Source organism: Rhipicephalus microplus, chromosome 6 (assembly GCF_043290135.1).
Source record: "Rhipicephalus microplus isolate Deutch F79 chromosome 6, USDA_Rmic, whole genome shotgun sequence".
NCBI classification, from domain to species: domain Eukaryota; kingdom Metazoa; phylum Arthropoda; class Arachnida; order Ixodida; family Ixodidae; genus Rhipicephalus; species Rhipicephalus microplus.
The window spans coordinates 4,247,547-4,264,211 of NC_134705.1; the positions used below are offsets into that span (position 1 = coordinate 4,247,547).

Here is a 16,665-nt window from a genome sequence, read left to right on the forward strand (position 1 = left end):
TTCCGGAACTCGACGTCTGAAACGGCCGCAGTAAGACCATGCCGATTTGCTGGAACGGCCGGCGAGGTGGCTCGATGGGCTGCAGAAGTCCGGCTGGCCTGGTCGGGGTGTCTTTCGTCGTTGGAAGTCCCGGCATGTCTTCACATAACAAGTGACGTCGGCAGAAAGACATAACCAGTAATACTTCTCCTGTATTCTTCTGAGCGCACGGGAAACACCAAGGTGTCCAGCCGTCGGGTCGTCGTGTAGAGCATCCAAAACTTCTGGACGTAACGCTGAAGGTATTACGACGAGGTAGTTGGACAAAAGAGGGGAGAACTTTTTCTTCAGGAGGACACCGTTCCACAAGAAAAACGACTCAACTCCCTGCTTGAATACTTTTGGCACAACACCGGCCTTGCCCTCGAGGTATTCTGCAAGGCTCCCGAGTTCTGGGTCAGGTCTCTGTCGCACGGGGAAGTCATCGTCACTTATGGTTCCTAAGAAACAATCATTATCCGGGTCATCCTTTGGCGGTGGTTTGACGGGGGCACAAGACAGGCAGTCGGCATCAGAGTGTTTTCTTCCAGACTTGTAAACTACGATAACGTCCAATTCCTGAAAGCTCCATCGTGCGAGGGGACCTGAAGGGTCTTTCAAGTTAGCTAGCCAACACAAGGCGTGGTGGTCGCTCACAAATTTGAAAGGACTGCCATAAAAGTAGGGACGGAACTTCAGTGTAGCCCAGCTGATTGCAAGGCATTCCTTTTTTGTTGTAGAATAGTTGGCTTTCGCCTTTGATAGCGACCGGCTAGCATAAATGATGACTCTTTCCAATCCGTTCGTCCTCTTCACCAGAACGGCGGAGTCCTAAATTGATTGCGTCTGTGTGTACTTTTGTCTCGACAAATTCGTCAAAATGCGCAGGTAGCAGAGGTGTCTGCTGGCGTGGTTTCAGTTTTTGAAATGCTTCCTCCTGCGGGGTTTCTCACTTAAACTCCACGTAGGTCCTCATAAGATTAGTGAGTGGCTCTGCTATGCGGGCGAAGTTTTTGATGAACCGCCTGTAATAGGTGCATAGGCCAAGAAATCGACGCACGGCATTCTTGGCGGTCGGCGGCGAAAGGTGGCGATGGAAGCTGTTTTCTGCGGGTCAGGCAGAATGCCGGACTTGCTGATGACGTGGCCCAGGAACAAGAGCTCCTCGTATGCAAAGCGGCACTTTTCGGACTTGAGGGGGAGTCCGGAGTTCTTGATTGCTTGCAGTACAGCTTCAATGCGCCGGAGGTGTTCGTCGAAGTTTGAGGAAAACACCACAACGTCGCCCAGGTACACAAGCAAGTCTGCCACTTCAATCCGGCCAGTCCTGAATTCATAACACGCTGGAAAGTCGCGGGAAAGACCAAAAAGGGCATGACCTTAAACTCGAACAGGTCATCCAATGTAATAAAGGTAATTTTTTTCTTGGTCCCTCTCGTCGACTTCAGTCTGCCAATAGCCAGTCTTGAGGTCCATTGAAGAAAATTACCTGGCATTGTGAAGTCGATCCAGGGAAGGGGATACATATGTGTTCTTCGTGATCTGGTTCAGACGGCAATAGTCGACACAATAGCACAGGGTTCCGTCCTTCTTGACTAACACAACGGGTGACACCCATGGACTCTTTGAAGGCTGGATAATGTCGTCCCGTAGCATTTCGCCGACTTGCTTCTTTATGGTGTCGCATTCTCGTGTCGACATCCTGTACGGGCTCTGACAGAGTGACCTGGCGCTCTCTTCTGTTAGGATGCGATGTTTTGCGACCGGGGTCTGTCGAATTTGCAACGAAGATGAAAAACACTCCTTGTACTGTCAAAGCAGAGTTTTGAGCTGTTCTTGCTTATGTGTCGGAAAGCTTGCACTAACGTCGAAAGCCAGTTGACAAGCTTGGGTTGTCGTAGGAGCTTCGGTAAACTCGGCGAGGGCGAAAGCGTTGCTGGCTTCCACTATGTCTTCGATGTAGGCCATCGTGGTGCCTTTGCTCACGTTATTGTATTCGTTGCTGAATTTCGAAAGCATCACTATAGCCTTTCCTCCTTGCAGCTCGGCTATGCCTTTTGCGACACAAATCTCACGGTTGATCAACAGATACCGGTCGCCTTCAAATCGCCTTGCATATTTGTTGATATCTATGTGCCGTCAGAAATGCTGACGCTAGAGCAAGGGGGAATGGTGACTTGTTCTTCCAGCACATTTAAGGCGTGTTTTCCTGATGGCGTGTGCGACGGCAGTGCTTTTTTTCTCGATAAGGTTATGGACTTTGATCTGAGGTTGATGACTGCCCCGTGAAGGGCTAAGAAGTCCAGACCAAGAATGAAGAATGAAGGCCTGTACTCTTTGGGACCCATCACAAGTAGGTTTGATTAATAAGTTAGAAAGAATTCAAAACAGAGCAGCCAAGTTTGTCTTGAGTCGGTATGGAAAAAATCACAGTTGTACCGAAATGAAAAACAAGTTAAACTGGGAGTTGCTGTCGTCTCATCGTAAAAAATTGCGTGTGAAGCTTTTATACCAGATATTTCATAAAAAAACGGGAATTGACGGTGACATTTACTTTAAAAAGCCAGTTTATATCTCTCAATGCACAGACCATGAACACAAAATAAGGCCACGCCGGGCGAGGACGAACCTGTACACAAATTCGTTTTTGTAAAGTCTATCAATCAATGGAATTGTTTGACATCTGTGCAAGTGGCCAGTATCAAGGAAAATGTTTTTTTTTTTTTCAACTCTGTAACCCCCCTGCTGTAACGCCTCGAGGCTAAGCGGGGATATATAAGAATAAAGAATAAAAATGTCTCTAGAGCAATGTTGTAGGATTACAAAGCTTGCGTGGTAGATCGGGTTGTTAATGGATACTCTCGCTGTGCAGATTCCTGTCGGCGTTACTAAGTGACCTCCAGCTGTCCAGATCTCAGGGCCTTCCCACACGGTCTTCACTTTCGTCAACTTCGTGGTGAACGCTCCGCTAGTGACTGAATATTCGGTTCCGCTGTCGACGAGAGCTGTCACATTGTGGCTGTCGATAAGAACGTCGAAGTCTCTAGTTCGTCGTCTTGCGTTGCAGTTGGGCCGTGGCGTCGGGTAACGACTATTTTGACTTCTCCGATGCTTCCGTCTTGCGTCATTAGATTGTCTTCGGTACGTGAAGTTTCAATGTCAGGGCTAGCTCAAGATACCGTCATGTTTTTAAGGTTTTGTCGTGGCATTGCCATCGTCGCCGGATGATCTTCAGCAGTTCGTCGTACAGCAACCGCCCTCCATCGGTTGTCGCCCTCAGTTTTCTAAAATATGCGGGCTAGGTGACCGGCCACGGGTAAGGCCAGACTACGGCCGGCGGTGTGACAAGTTGTAGCGTCCAGGCGACAGGGAACGGCATGGTCGTTGTTCTTGCCACTGTGTTCCGGTGATGTAATCGGCGATGTCGCGAGGCCTTTCACCCAGCTGCAAATGCGGTGCATTGACGGTGAATCCCCGGAGCTTCATCTGTCGGTTCTGGCAGCGGCGGTGTGTGTGGCCGGTCTCCCCGCAGTGGTAGCATAGCGGGTGGTTCTAAGGTGTGTGCCAAACGTTCGTTTTTCTTTGTATGTTGCGCTGGCTGAGAGGAGAACGGTAGGGCATTGGTGGTGGTGACGGCGGCAGCGTCTGGCGACGGAAATTCGGTGGTGTGGCGTCTTGGTGTGAGGGCGAAGCTGGGACGTAGTGGTTGGCTGAAGCAGCGTAGTTCATCACGTGCTGCTGAGGTTGCGGTGCTTTGGAAACTCCAAGCAATTGCTGAACTTCTTCGCGGACAATGTCGGCAATCGAGTTCACTTGGTGTTGCGATGAAGGCAGTAGTTCCCGTAGCTCCTCCCACAGAATCTGCCGGATCGTTTCACGTATGTCGTTGGAGCCGAGAGAGTGAACAGTTGCACTGCCTTGCGTCAATCGTACTGGCGGGTATGCATTTCAAGAGTTTTCTCAATTGTCATCGCCTCCGACACATACTCTTGGACTGTTTTGGGTGGGTTCCGCACCAACCCAGCGAAGAGGTCTTGCTTTACTCCTCACATGAGCAAACTGACCTTCTTTTTCACAGTCATGTTAGGGTCGGTGAGCCGGAACAGACGAATCATCTCTTCTGCAAAGATTGTGACGCTTTCGTTTGGAAGCTACGCCCGTCTTTCCAGCAAACAAGCGGCCCTCTCTTTTCGGGCGACGCTCGTGAACGTTTCATGGAATGCGCCGTGGAAGAAATCCCAGGTTCCTGTGGTTCTCGAACCAGGTTCACGCCGCGTCTTCCAGGTAGAAGTAGAGGCAACGCAGCGTTTCATTCGAGTCCTACTGGTTCAAGGCTGCTACTCGGTCGTACGTCTCGAGCCAGGTTTCCGGTTCTTCAAATAATGATCCGTGAAAGATGGGAAGCTCCTTTGGCTGTTGCATCACGACCATGGCGGGCGTTGATACAAGGGCTTTCATAGTTGTCGCAGTAGTGGTGGTGGCCTTTGGCTTGCGACTGTTATCGTGTAAAGCCCTGAACTTTGGAGGCAGCCCTTGTTGTCGGTGGCTTGCTCGCAGGTCGAAGTTGGCGGGGATGTTTGGTTCACAGTTGGAGCTTGACTCTCGACTGGAGCGGCATGTTTGGTACATGGACTGGAAGCACCTCCACCAGACGTCACGGGGTCGTGACGTGAACGAAGGAAGCAAACTGTAGGTCGAATAATAAACTGTTGAATCGGCTGAACTTGTGGCCATGTAAAAGGAAAGTCAGATTACAGCAAGAAGCTGGCACTGATAGTGGCGAACAGAGCGTCTGCCGTCAATCAACTGACAAGCGGCGAAGCATGACGGCATTTATACCCTTGCCATCGAATATTTTACGGTTATCGCTAGCAGCGACGTAGGTTCTAGAAAAATCCGTAATGTTCACAAAGTGGCCGTAATTTTAACGAAACAATCTCGAAGCTTCGAGGCTGCTGACCATGGCAAACATCGGTACAAGGGCTGTCATAGTTGTCGCAGTAGTGGTGGTGGCCTTCAGCTTGCGACTGTTATTGGGTAGTCTCGAAGCTTTTCAAACATCGTAGGCACTGTTTGCGCTGAAAGTAGTGTAACGGGGCGATTACAAAGCTTGAGAAACGAACGTGGCATTAACATAAATATTTGCGACGGATTGAAAGGTTGCAAAGCTTGACGGCATCATATGATGTCCTAGCTTGGTTGGAATGGGCCGATCACGAGGTTAGTGCATAACCAGTTGAGAGGCAGAAAGCTAGCTTTGTCTTTAATCTTCTAAGCAGTAAAAAAAAAAAAAAAACATGTTGGGTGCAGAAATATTCTGGAGGGAAGTATGAAACATTTAGTGCATTGAATCGGAAGAAAACGAGGATAGTTTTTGTCTTTCAGTCGTCTCAGGTGAATACACAAGAGGATCAGTGAGTTTTTTTTTTATATATAAATTGTACCGGTGCACATCGGCGCTAGCTCTGTTCCAGTGAGAGAAAAGACAGCAAAGTTTGTGTGTCGCGCTCTTGGCCTCCTGTTTTCTGTGCTGCAGCTGTCTTGCTTGCCCTGGCGAGTTTCTTGCTGAAACTCCTCTGAAGAACACGCTTGTTACATTTGGTGGAGCGCTGCTGGGTCGTTCCTCTTCTCGTCCTGGAGCTCCGCAGCCTTACTTTACCATCTGCCCCCAGAATGGCCGATGACGCTGCTCCTTCCCAAGTACCACCTACGGTCATGTGTGCTGGGACGGTTCGTCAACATGTTGATGTTCAGCAGCAGCGATGAACTTGACGTCAAAGACTGGCTGGTAGAGCTTGAGTGTGTTACAAAATAAGTATTGAGGAATGAAAAAAAAGAGAATCTGATTTTTTTCCGTCAGCTGTGCAAAGTGGGACGGAGCAGTAACATATACTGAGGCATGCAAATAATGAGGGTGCAATAGCTTCAAAGAGAAAATAAAACATAAACCCATATATCGAACAGGTAGCACGGCCTGACAGAGCCAGGTGAAAACATTTGTTGAAAACGTCAAGAAGCAGGACTGCAAAAACTGGCATGAAAACGCGAATTCGCGAGCATCCTAATACGGGCGGCCATTCAGCGTCAGTGTTTCGTAGTCTACTCGCGCAGCGCTATTATGCGGCAGTGGCGAGCTGAGATGGAGCGCGCGCTCGACGGCCTGAAGAGTGTGTTCACTAGGGATACAAAAAAATAGAGGTGGCACTGATCATGCTTAATGGGGGAAAGTACTGTGCACTGAAAAACTACGTAGCGGTCGGTGCAGTAAATTTTGCTTCCAGTGTATACAGTGCTTGCTGCTGACTTGAAGCTTGCGGTTTTGGTGCTGGCCGCGGGAGTCACATTGCATGGCAGGGGAAATGATAAAGGCCTGTGTACTGCGAAATGTCGGGCCACATTGCTAGGCCATACACCTAGTCTTTAGAATTTCCAGATCCCTTCACTACAGCATTCGCCATATTCACATCGTGGTTTTGGGACCCCTCCTGTAATTATCGTGTGTAGCGACACCACAGACCCGAGCTAACAGGGGAGTTACGGCTCCCTCCCACGCCTAGCCGTGCGTGGCTCTGTTGTGCCCGGTGAAAAGGGGATCCTGGGGGTTGAGCCGACGCCGGGTGATTGGACCTTTAAGGCCCCCCGGCAGAAGCAACACACCCCTTCGGCTCCGGCTTCACGTAGACAGCACTCCTGGGCTGACCCACCGAGGGGAAATCGGCAGTCGCCTTTTCCTATCTCTCTCTCCCCCACACCTTCGTCTTTTCTCCTCTTTAAATCTATCCTGTCTTCTAATTTCTTCTGTTACTTCCCCAATTTCATGGGCGGCTTAGTTTAACCTTGTGCAACTAGCCAACCTTGGCCTACGCGCATTAGGTTATCGTAGCGTTGTATGGCTGGCGTCTGTATATTTCGTGTTTCATGAATCTAGTAGCGTCCCCTCGTTGGGCTCCGTGGTGGGTGGCCACCATCGTTACTGAATTACATTCCTCTATCATGCATAGAAGCTTTCCACTCCTCAATGATCGTGCCGCTTCAAAGCGCGTATGCACCGAAGAATTTTCTTTTTTCAGCCGACCCAAAGAAGTATTCCCTCGTTATCATGTTGTACACAGTGAGAAGCCCAACAAAACAGCCAGAACAGTGTTCCCGTTCATAGTATCGTGGTCCCTGACAGCCACATTAGGTGATGGCTACATGTTACAAAAATGGCTAGTGGCGACCTTCTTTTAGAACTCCGTGACAAAACAGAATTTGACAAACTAAAGAACCTTGCAACATTCGGCGACATTCCCATCAGCGTAACACCTCATCGATCCATGAACTCTGCATGTGGAGTTGTTTCTGACACAGACCTCCTTGACCTGAAGGAGGCTGAACTCCTCGAGGGCTAGAAAGAACAGAATGTGACCAATGTGAAGCGAATTGTCATCCGAAGGAACAATCAGGAAACCCCCACGAAACACTTGGTACTGACCTTTGCCACCAGTGAACTACCACAAACAATAGAAACTGGCTATACAAAGACACCGATCAGACCCTACATACCAAACCCCCGCCGATGTTACCAGTGTCAAAGGTTCGGCCATGGCTCTCAGAGCTGTCGTGGTCGACCTGCTTGTGCCAAATGCGGTGCCCAAGGCCACATCTCTGACAAATGTAATGAAACCCTACATTGTGTAAATTGTGACGGAGACCACGCTTCATATTCACGTTCTTGTCTACAGTGGAAAAAAGAAAAAGACATTATAAACACTGAAGATTCGCGAAAATATCTCCTTCAAGGAAGTACGTCGAAGGTGTTTGGCTTTTCACGGCACAACTTACGCTGATGCAGCGCGTCAGGGGGCAGCGTCGCATCACCCTCCGCCACTATTTAGGCCCACGCAAAGTGAGCCATCGGGTGTGGTGGCCGCCCCCATTGTGGAAGCAGCCAAGCCTGCTCCACCTACCGAGCCAGAGACTCAGGCGACTCCAGGGTCTTCGGGTCGACCGACCATGTCTCACCAGGCGAGGTTGCAAATACGCAACAGCAGCTCGCGTACGCGGGCGTCCAGTGTTTCACCTGAGGCAATGGACACAAACACGGTATCTCAGGTGCCGGAAATGCGGCGTGGCTCCCTAGAGCGCGCTAAAAGAACCAAGAAACCAATAACAGGGCCCGACGATGGCCCTGCTACTTAAGTTACAACTTCCCGCTTGAACAGCCACTTCATTTCCATACACACAGCACCACTTTCCATCAAATATGGAAACACAGATTGTGCAATGGAATGTCAAAGGCCTTCTCACAAACCTCGACGTTGTCCAAGAACTTCTACACATTCACTCACCAAAAGTGCTGTGTGTACAGAAAACACACTTAAAATCTGAACACACCAACTTTCTATGCAGTTACATTATTTTCCGAAAGGACCGTGATGATGCCTTGGAATCATCTGTAGGTGTAGCTGTTATAGTTAAGCAAGGTTTAGCATGTAAACACTTGAAACTCCAAACGTCTCTTGAGGCAGTGGCTGTTTGAGTGATGCTTCTAAGCAAACTCGTCATCATTTGCTCTATATACATACCTCCACATTTTCAACTACACAAACATGAATTCCAGTCCTTGATAGATGAACTTCCCGAACCCTATCTTGTTCTAGGGGACTTTAATGCACATAACAAGCTATGGGGCGACTCTCGTTGTCACTAATCCCTACGGAAGTGACCATTTTCCCGTAGTTTTGAGCACACCTAGATCAACTGAATGCCCGCTCCAGGTTCCGAAATGGCTATTAAGCAAAGCCAACTGGGAACAATTCTATACCGTCACTCATTTAAACTGGCGCGATATATGCACTTTAAGCATTGATGCGGCTGTCGACTACTTTACAGCGTCTCTGATTGATGCAGCAACAAAAAGCATACCACAAATGAATGGACACCCTGGAAAATGACGTGTGCCATGGTAGAACTCGGAGTGCCAAAATGCACGCAGGCAGCAAAACAAAGCATGGAGATTGCTTCGGAACTCACCGACAGCCAAAAATCTTGCCACTTTTAAGAAAATGAAGTCTCAGGCCAAGAGAACGCGTCGGCAGGCCAGAAGAGAAAGCTGGCACAAGTTTTTATCGGGGATTAATTCATATACCCAAGAGGCTAAAGTCTGGAACATGGTTGGTAGAGTAGCAGGAAGACAAATGCATTCACTCCCACTCGTAAACACACAGGGTGACAGCCTGAGAAATCAGGCGAACTTCCTCGGTGCACACTTCGAGCAGGTCTCTAGCTCGTCACACTATACTGAAGCTTTTCAAAGATATAAAGCAAAAATAGAAAAGCAGAAACTGGAATACAAGTGTACAAAATACGAGGCATACAACCAACCTTTCAACTTAGCTGAGCTACAAACATCACTAAACTCCTGCAGTAATTCTGCCCCAGGCTACGACCATGTCATGTATGAAATGTTGAAAAACCTGCCGCTTGAAACGCGAAAAACTTTACTCTCCCTATACAATGCTATCTGGTTTTTTGGCGTCATCCCCGCTTCCTGGAAAGAGGCTATAATTATTCCTATTTTAAAAGAGGGCAAGGACCCTTCCTCAGTTTCAAGATATAGGCATATTGCACTTACAAGCTGCTTGTGCAAAGTCTTCGAAAAAATGATGAACTGCCCACTTGTACATTTCCTTGAAACAAACAATTTGCTCGACCCATTTCAGTGCGGGTTTCGAGAGGGTAGATCCACCACCGACCACCTGGTGCGTATCGAGGCACAGATCCGAGACGCTTTGGTCCACAAACAATACTTTCTTTCTGTGTTTCTCGATATCGAGAAGTCTTGCGACACAACATGGCGTTTTGGCATATTAAGAGACTTGTCTCACCTGGGTGTGCGCGGTAGAATGCTTTCCATAATCGAGAGTTACTTGTCCAATTGGACATTCCGTGTGCGTGTGGCAAGTGTTCTCTCCCAAACATTTGTTCAAGAAACGGGAGCACCGCGAGGCGGTGTACTTAGTTGTACACTTTTTATTATCAAAATGAATTCCTTGCATCTGTCCATCCCTCGCAATATGTTCTATTGTACATATGTCGATGACGTCCAGCTTGGCTTTAAGTCATGCAACCTGGCAATGTGTAACTCCTCTGTATCCTACGCTGCTGTCGGCCCATCCTTTTCGGATGCTGGCCCTCTACATCCAGGCACAAGTATATTCACAGCGGAAGCTTATGCGATACTTGTGGCGGCTAAACACATCAAGCAATCACAAATACAAAAAGCAGTAATTTATACGGACTCCCTCAGTGTGGTTACGGCTCTGCACAATCTTAAAAAACAAAAAAACTCTGTCCTCATCTCACTTTACTTTATTTTATGCACACTCTATACACTCAAACAACATGTTGTAGTGTGCTGGGTGCCAGGGCACCGTGAGATTCAAGGCAACGTGATGGCGGATCAGCTTGCTGCATCCGTCCACGAAATCAGTTCCACTACACCCATATCGATCCCACCCCTTGATCTTAAGCCGTCTCTCAAACGAAAGCTCAGGGACTACTGGCAGAGCAAGTGGGATAGACACACACAAAACAAGCTACACGTTATCAGGCCACACCTTGGCCATTGGCCACCAGTATCAAAATCACGTCTAACAGAGGTAACACGAACAAGGCTCAGGATAGGACACACATACACGACACACACATATCTTTTGTCTGGTGGCGATCCATCATTGTGTGACACATGTGGTGAAGCATTAACAGTCTTACACATGTTAATCTAGTGCAAAGAGTTAGAAACCTTAAGAAAACAACATTTTCCATTACCCTACTGACAACATATACCTTTACATCCTACAACGTTCGTCGGTAGGGAACCGCTTTTTAGTCATAAATCATTGTTAGCGTTTTTAAAAGAAATTCATAGTTTTCATATCATATACCCGAGCATTCCGAAGCACGACCTCTGCAGAGAGGTTTTTGCTGCGGTGGCTAAGCAAGAAAGCACTTGCCTCGCAGCCCTTGGGCACAAGGGCGCTGATGAGGCACTTGTGCTAGTGTTTACACGTTTCTATTATCAAAACCTTTGTCACCCTTTTTACTATGCATATCACGTCACTGTCATGTTTTTAATACTTATGTTTTTACCCGCATTATCACGAGGAATTTTAAGGCCCCTATACAGCCACGCAACATATCATTGTCCATATCTCTATACTCATTGAAATGGCGCTCTTTGGCCATCAATTGGCCCTTGCGCCATAAAGCCCCACACATCATCATCATCACTTTCTGTTATTATCACATGTGTGTACAGCACTCGTTCTTTGAAGGAGAGTGTTAGCTGTTTTGTGGGTCACGTGACTTTCCGAATAGAGTACTAGTCTGCTTCTATTACCGACCACAAAACATAACTTTATTTCAAAGCACTGGCATATATGTACAGATGATAACTAGAGCTGTGCAAATAGCAAAATTTCGTGTGCGAGGCAAATTCGATTATAAAATTGTGATAGCAAATTAAATCAAATACTTCTCGAATATTTCTAGGATATTTTTTATATAGTTCGAGATGTAATTGTGGAAAAGAAGCTGGAGAGGATTTCTAAGTATATTCTATTGAGATACAGCAATATGAAAGTGTTACTTTTCGCTAGGTTGATCAAGTGCTGGCTGGGTGGTATTTCATAGTTATCTTATCAAGAATGAGGCAATGCAGAGGCCAAATTGAATTACTGCATGATCTGGTGCAACCAAAGTGTTGCCAACAACACTTTACACATGAAAGACAGAGATGCTATTTCATCAGCCTCTCCTTCACTTTCAACATCTGTGAAAGCCCAATTGATGTGGCGGACAACGGTGTGCTCTCTTCGAGTTAGGAGTTCCAAATCTGTCTCGAAGACATTACCTTGCAAGGACCTTGAAAGTTTTGGGCGCTAAAAATGTTCATTGTCCAAGTTTAAAAATACTTCCTGCCCAAATTTTAGATAGAAAACAGCATTAATTAAGCCCTCGCCTCTGCCAAATCTACCATCGCCATGTTGGAAGCATCATTTTCTTGAGTCAATACATTTGCAATCAAAGAGGAGCCTGAAGGGCAGTTTTGCCCTAATATGAAAACTTGTGAGGTGACTCATATTAAAGACCGTAAGGGTCACTTTCAATTAGACCCTGGCTGCATTCGTCTTTGGGAAGTTCGAATAACGAAAATTTCAGTACGAATCTAATCGAATAGCAAACACTATTATAAAAAAAATGTTTGAAATTTCTAATATTCTCACACCCCTAGTGATAACATTAATAGTCACTTCATCAGGGGACGACATTACACGCTACGCCATTCAGAACATTGTTAAAACGCAGAAACACAGTGTTAAACCCAACTTCGTCAAGTGACCTGGCCACAGTGTTGATTTAAACTGATTTATCACTGCAATTGTTACCAATGGTGTGGTCATACATTGTTGGGTGGGCTAGTTCAAGCAAAGAGCACAGTCCTCACTTCACTGGTTCATGGCTTCCAGGATATGTGTGATCAAGTCGGTCGATGGGACCACAGTAACATCCTTCTGTGTGCACGAGTGCGAGGGCTCCAACCGAATGGGATCTCGTCCACGGCGCTACATTTTCACGGGCCACAGCAGCGGTGCCATACAGGTTAGTAATAATAACAATAATAATAATGTTTTATTTTTCATCAATAGTTTGATGAAGGACAGCTGCAGGTAAAAGCTGCTCTCCGAAAGAGGCAGCTTGACAAAGGCCCACAGCCACCTTTTAGCACAACAGCAGTGGCAAACAGTCAGCAATGTGAACTCAACAATAATAGCAACAAATAAATAAATAAATAAATATAGAAATCAAGTCCAAATTCCAAAAATAAAAATAGCAATCATGATAATACAGCAACTGCAAAGAAATCTTAAAAACTAAACATGTGTATATCGCCCAATTGAGTCTGTGTACAGTGTAAGAAATTTAAGCCAGCTTTCACATATTTATTAAGTAACAGAGGAACTATGTAGGATAACTTATCTGTGGAGTAGTTTGTTCTCGAAGTTTTAAAGACGATAGTCTTTCTTGTGGACTTTCGACGTAAAAATTTTGGTCTGTTTGTCTGTCTGTCTTTCTGTACATTTGTGTGTTTGTCTACTCTTAACGGCGCCGGGTACTTGAAACGGCCGACCCCATCCGCAGCGACCATCAATGTTGCTCAAGATTTAGCATTCTGCGATGACTTCTGCGATTGTCAATTAATAAGCAATTATTGTACAAGTCTGGGGCACCATAACGACACATATGTATTCTGCATGTGTATTCTGCATGCGTCAGAAGACAGACAGTCACGGAAGGCAAGTATTCTTCTTTGCTCTGGAGCAGCAGCTGCTTTGTGTAAACGACGGAAGCCCAACGTTTCTACGGGGAACGACATACAGCAGCTGCCTTGACTTGACATTTGTGTCACGAAGCCTAAATGGAAAGGTCAAGTGGTTCGCAGACTATGAAACTCATGGAAGCGACCACATACCAACTTATTTGAAGATCAAGGGCCTGGAAAAATCGCCAAACTACGACACTTCGACTCGCATCGACTGGACAAAGTTCAGGTTACTGACGGAAAAGAGGTGTCAAGAAAATAAAGCGCCTCCTCTTGACACCATCGAGGATATGATTAGAGGTGCTACTCAAGAAGCGACCTATCATATTCAACATACTTCAGAATATTGTCAACATCAAGCGGAATTGGAACGGCTCAGAGCGATCCGTCGTTGCGCAGAAAGAAGGTATAGGCGCACAAAGTCCATTCACGACTTGCGGGAGGCAAGGCGTCTACAGAAAAAAATTCAGCGGCGAATCATTTCACTTCAATCATTTCGCTGGAAACATCTGTGCGAATCTTTGGATCCACACAAGCCTTTGACGCAGACATGGAGGATTGTCCGTGGCCTACGAACATCGCCACATCAACATCACCCCTTCAAGTGTCTTTCTCTCCACTAAGGCCGCACCGAAATTGAAGTAGCAGAAGATTTCTGCATGAAAGTTGCCGGTCATGCGTCCGCGTGCACCACGCGCCACCTAGAAAACGCTCCAGTTTCCAGAGATTCAAGAATGGACACCTTTTTCTCTCTAGAGGAACTACAAGCGGCCTTGACGGCATGCAAACGATCTTCATCGCCTTTTCCGGATGGGATCATGTACATGGCTCTTTGCGACCTCGGAGAAGCAGCTCGACGGGCCCTTCTATCCGTGTACAACGACTCGTGGAGCAGCGGATTTATCGCTCATTCATGGAAATCCAGCCGCCTCGTCCCTGTGCTTAAACCAGGTAAATCTCCTCTGCACTTGACCTCTTATCGCCCCATCGCGCTTACCAGCTGTTTCGGGAAAGCGATGGAGAGGATGATTTTGACTCGCCTAGAGTGGTACTTGGAGCACCACGTGGTATACCCTCATGCTATGACGGGCTTTCGGCTTGAACGGTCCGCAATTGATAACGTTATAGACCTGGTCTGATCTGTTCAGCATCAAAAAAGACTGAAACGTTTATCTGCGGCGTTGTTCTTGGACGTGAAAGGTGCATACGATAACGTATCACATGAAGCCATTCTGGATGTCATGGAAAATGTTGGATTTGGGGGTCGGGTTTACCAATGGATCCACAGCTATCTGAAAGGCAGAACTTTCTTTGTACAGACGGAGAATGGCACAACAACGCACCATTGCAACCGTCGTGGTGTGCCGCAAGGCGGTGTTCTTAGTCCCACACTTTTCAATATAGCGCTACTCGGCCTGGTTGACGCACTTCCAGAATCTGCCCATCTATCAATACATGCAGATGACATCTGCATCTGGGCGTCAGGCGTAACACGCCTTCATTTGCGTGCCCGGCTTCAGAGAGCGGCTACAATAGCGACAAAGTACCTGGAAGAACGGGAACTAGAGCTGTTGTCAGAAAAATGCTCGCTTATAGCATTCACGCATAAGGCTATGAGCCCATATGTTATTAAAATCAACGGACACACGATCAACTACGTGAAGACCCACCGATTCCTCGAAGTCATAGTTGATTGCGACCTCTCCTGGAGCCCTCACATCACCCACATGAAAACTAAACTCACCATGATCACCCACGTACTGAGGTTTCTTGCTGGAAAAACATGGGGTGCATCGGTACGAGCAATGCTCCAACTCTACACTGTTCTGTTCCTCGGTTATATGCGATACAGCTTACCCGTGCTTTGCGGGATCCGAAGAACAAACTTGCGCGTCCTCCAGTCGATCCAAGCCCAAGCCCTGAGAATATGCCTTGGTCTCCCGAGATGCGCGTCTACAGCAGCGACAGTAATCATTGCGCGTGATTATCCAGTCAACGCATACATCCGCGTAGACGCTTTGAGAATGCACATAAGACATTTCGCTCGGCTTCCATCTCATCACCTCGCCTCACTTCGAACTTCCAGGCCCCACTCAGCGTTCAGCGCAACTGTAGCTCAGCATTGCGCAGTGCTTCCATTGCACTTCACGCATGCAGCGCAGCCGCCGATACCATTATGGTGCCTACACCCACTCAAAGCCCTTCTTACAATTCCTGGCATTCAAAACAAGAAAAAGTCGTCGCATCTAGCCCTGAAACAGGCCACATTACTTTTTCTGCAAGAGAAGCACAACGGACGCCTTCACATTTACACGGATGGCTCGGTGTCTTCAGTAAGCTCTGCAGGGGCGGTGGTTATTCCCGCGAGGCACATCACAATTAAATTCATGATATCGCATTTGACGCCGTCGACAGCTGCAGAACTTGCGGCCATACGTGCAGCTCTGGAGTTTGTAGTGGAAGAACCTTCGAAAATTCGGTCTATCTTCTCGGACTCGAAGGCATCTCTTCAATGTCTTATGTCACCCTTTCGCCATGGACCTAATGAACAGTTAGTAGCTGAAATAAGGCTTCTTCATCACCAAGCAATCGATAAACAGCACAGCATAGTGTATCAGTGGATACCAGGCCATTGCGGTGTATATGGCAATGACCGCGCAGATGAGGCCGCTAGATCTGCACACGATGGTACCCAATCCATAGCCCTGTTCTCAAGAACCGACGCAGCTACAAGACTTCGTTCGCTTGCACGTGACCTCACACTGGTACAGTGGAACTCAACAGACTTCACAAATGCGCGCCTGCATAACTTGGATCCCAATCTGCAGCTTCGTCTTCCCCCAAGGATATCTCGAGCTGAGGAGACTCTTCTATGCTGCCTGTGGCTTGGAGTGGCCTTCACGAACGCATACTCGTATCTCATTGGGATGGCCAGCTCTCCTACATGCACTTACTGCAGTCGCGAAGAAACCATCGCGCACCTTCTGTGTGAGTGCGCCCATTTCAACGTGCAAAGACAAGAACTCACTGCAGCTCTGGATAGACTAGACGATCGGCCTTTGTCGGAACAAAGGATTCTGGGTCATTGGCCGAGCCCATCCTCAGCCCAGAAGGCTTTGAAAGCTTTGCTGCGCTTTTTGCGGACAACTGGCCTCAGAGACAGACTTTAGTGTCTTATACTCTTTGATGTTGCCTTTCTTCTGTCGTAGTTTTTTTTTTTTGTAATTTCTCTTTCTCTTCGCAACATTTCTTTTTAACATCTTTCATTCCCCTCACCCCTT

General features: G+C 47.3%; 1 protein-coding gene across 14 annotated transcripts in view; it reads left to right on the forward strand.

The window, feature by feature from the left end:
* Window positions 1-16,665, forward strand: part of LOC119167769 (SH3KBP1-binding protein 1) — a 433,186-nt gene that overhangs the window by 301,764 nt on the left and 114,757 nt on the right. For all 14 annotated transcript variants that reach the window (XR_012884068.1, XM_075865768.1, XM_075865770.1 and 11 more), the window contains one exon: window positions 12,531-12,663. Coding sequence is in view for 13 of the 14 variants with exons in the window: in XM_075865768.1 (XP_075721883.1) it covers window positions 12,531-12,663 (133 nt within the window). In the remaining variant the exon portion in view is untranslated. The remainder of the gene's footprint in view (window positions 1-12,530; window positions 12,664-16,665) is intronic.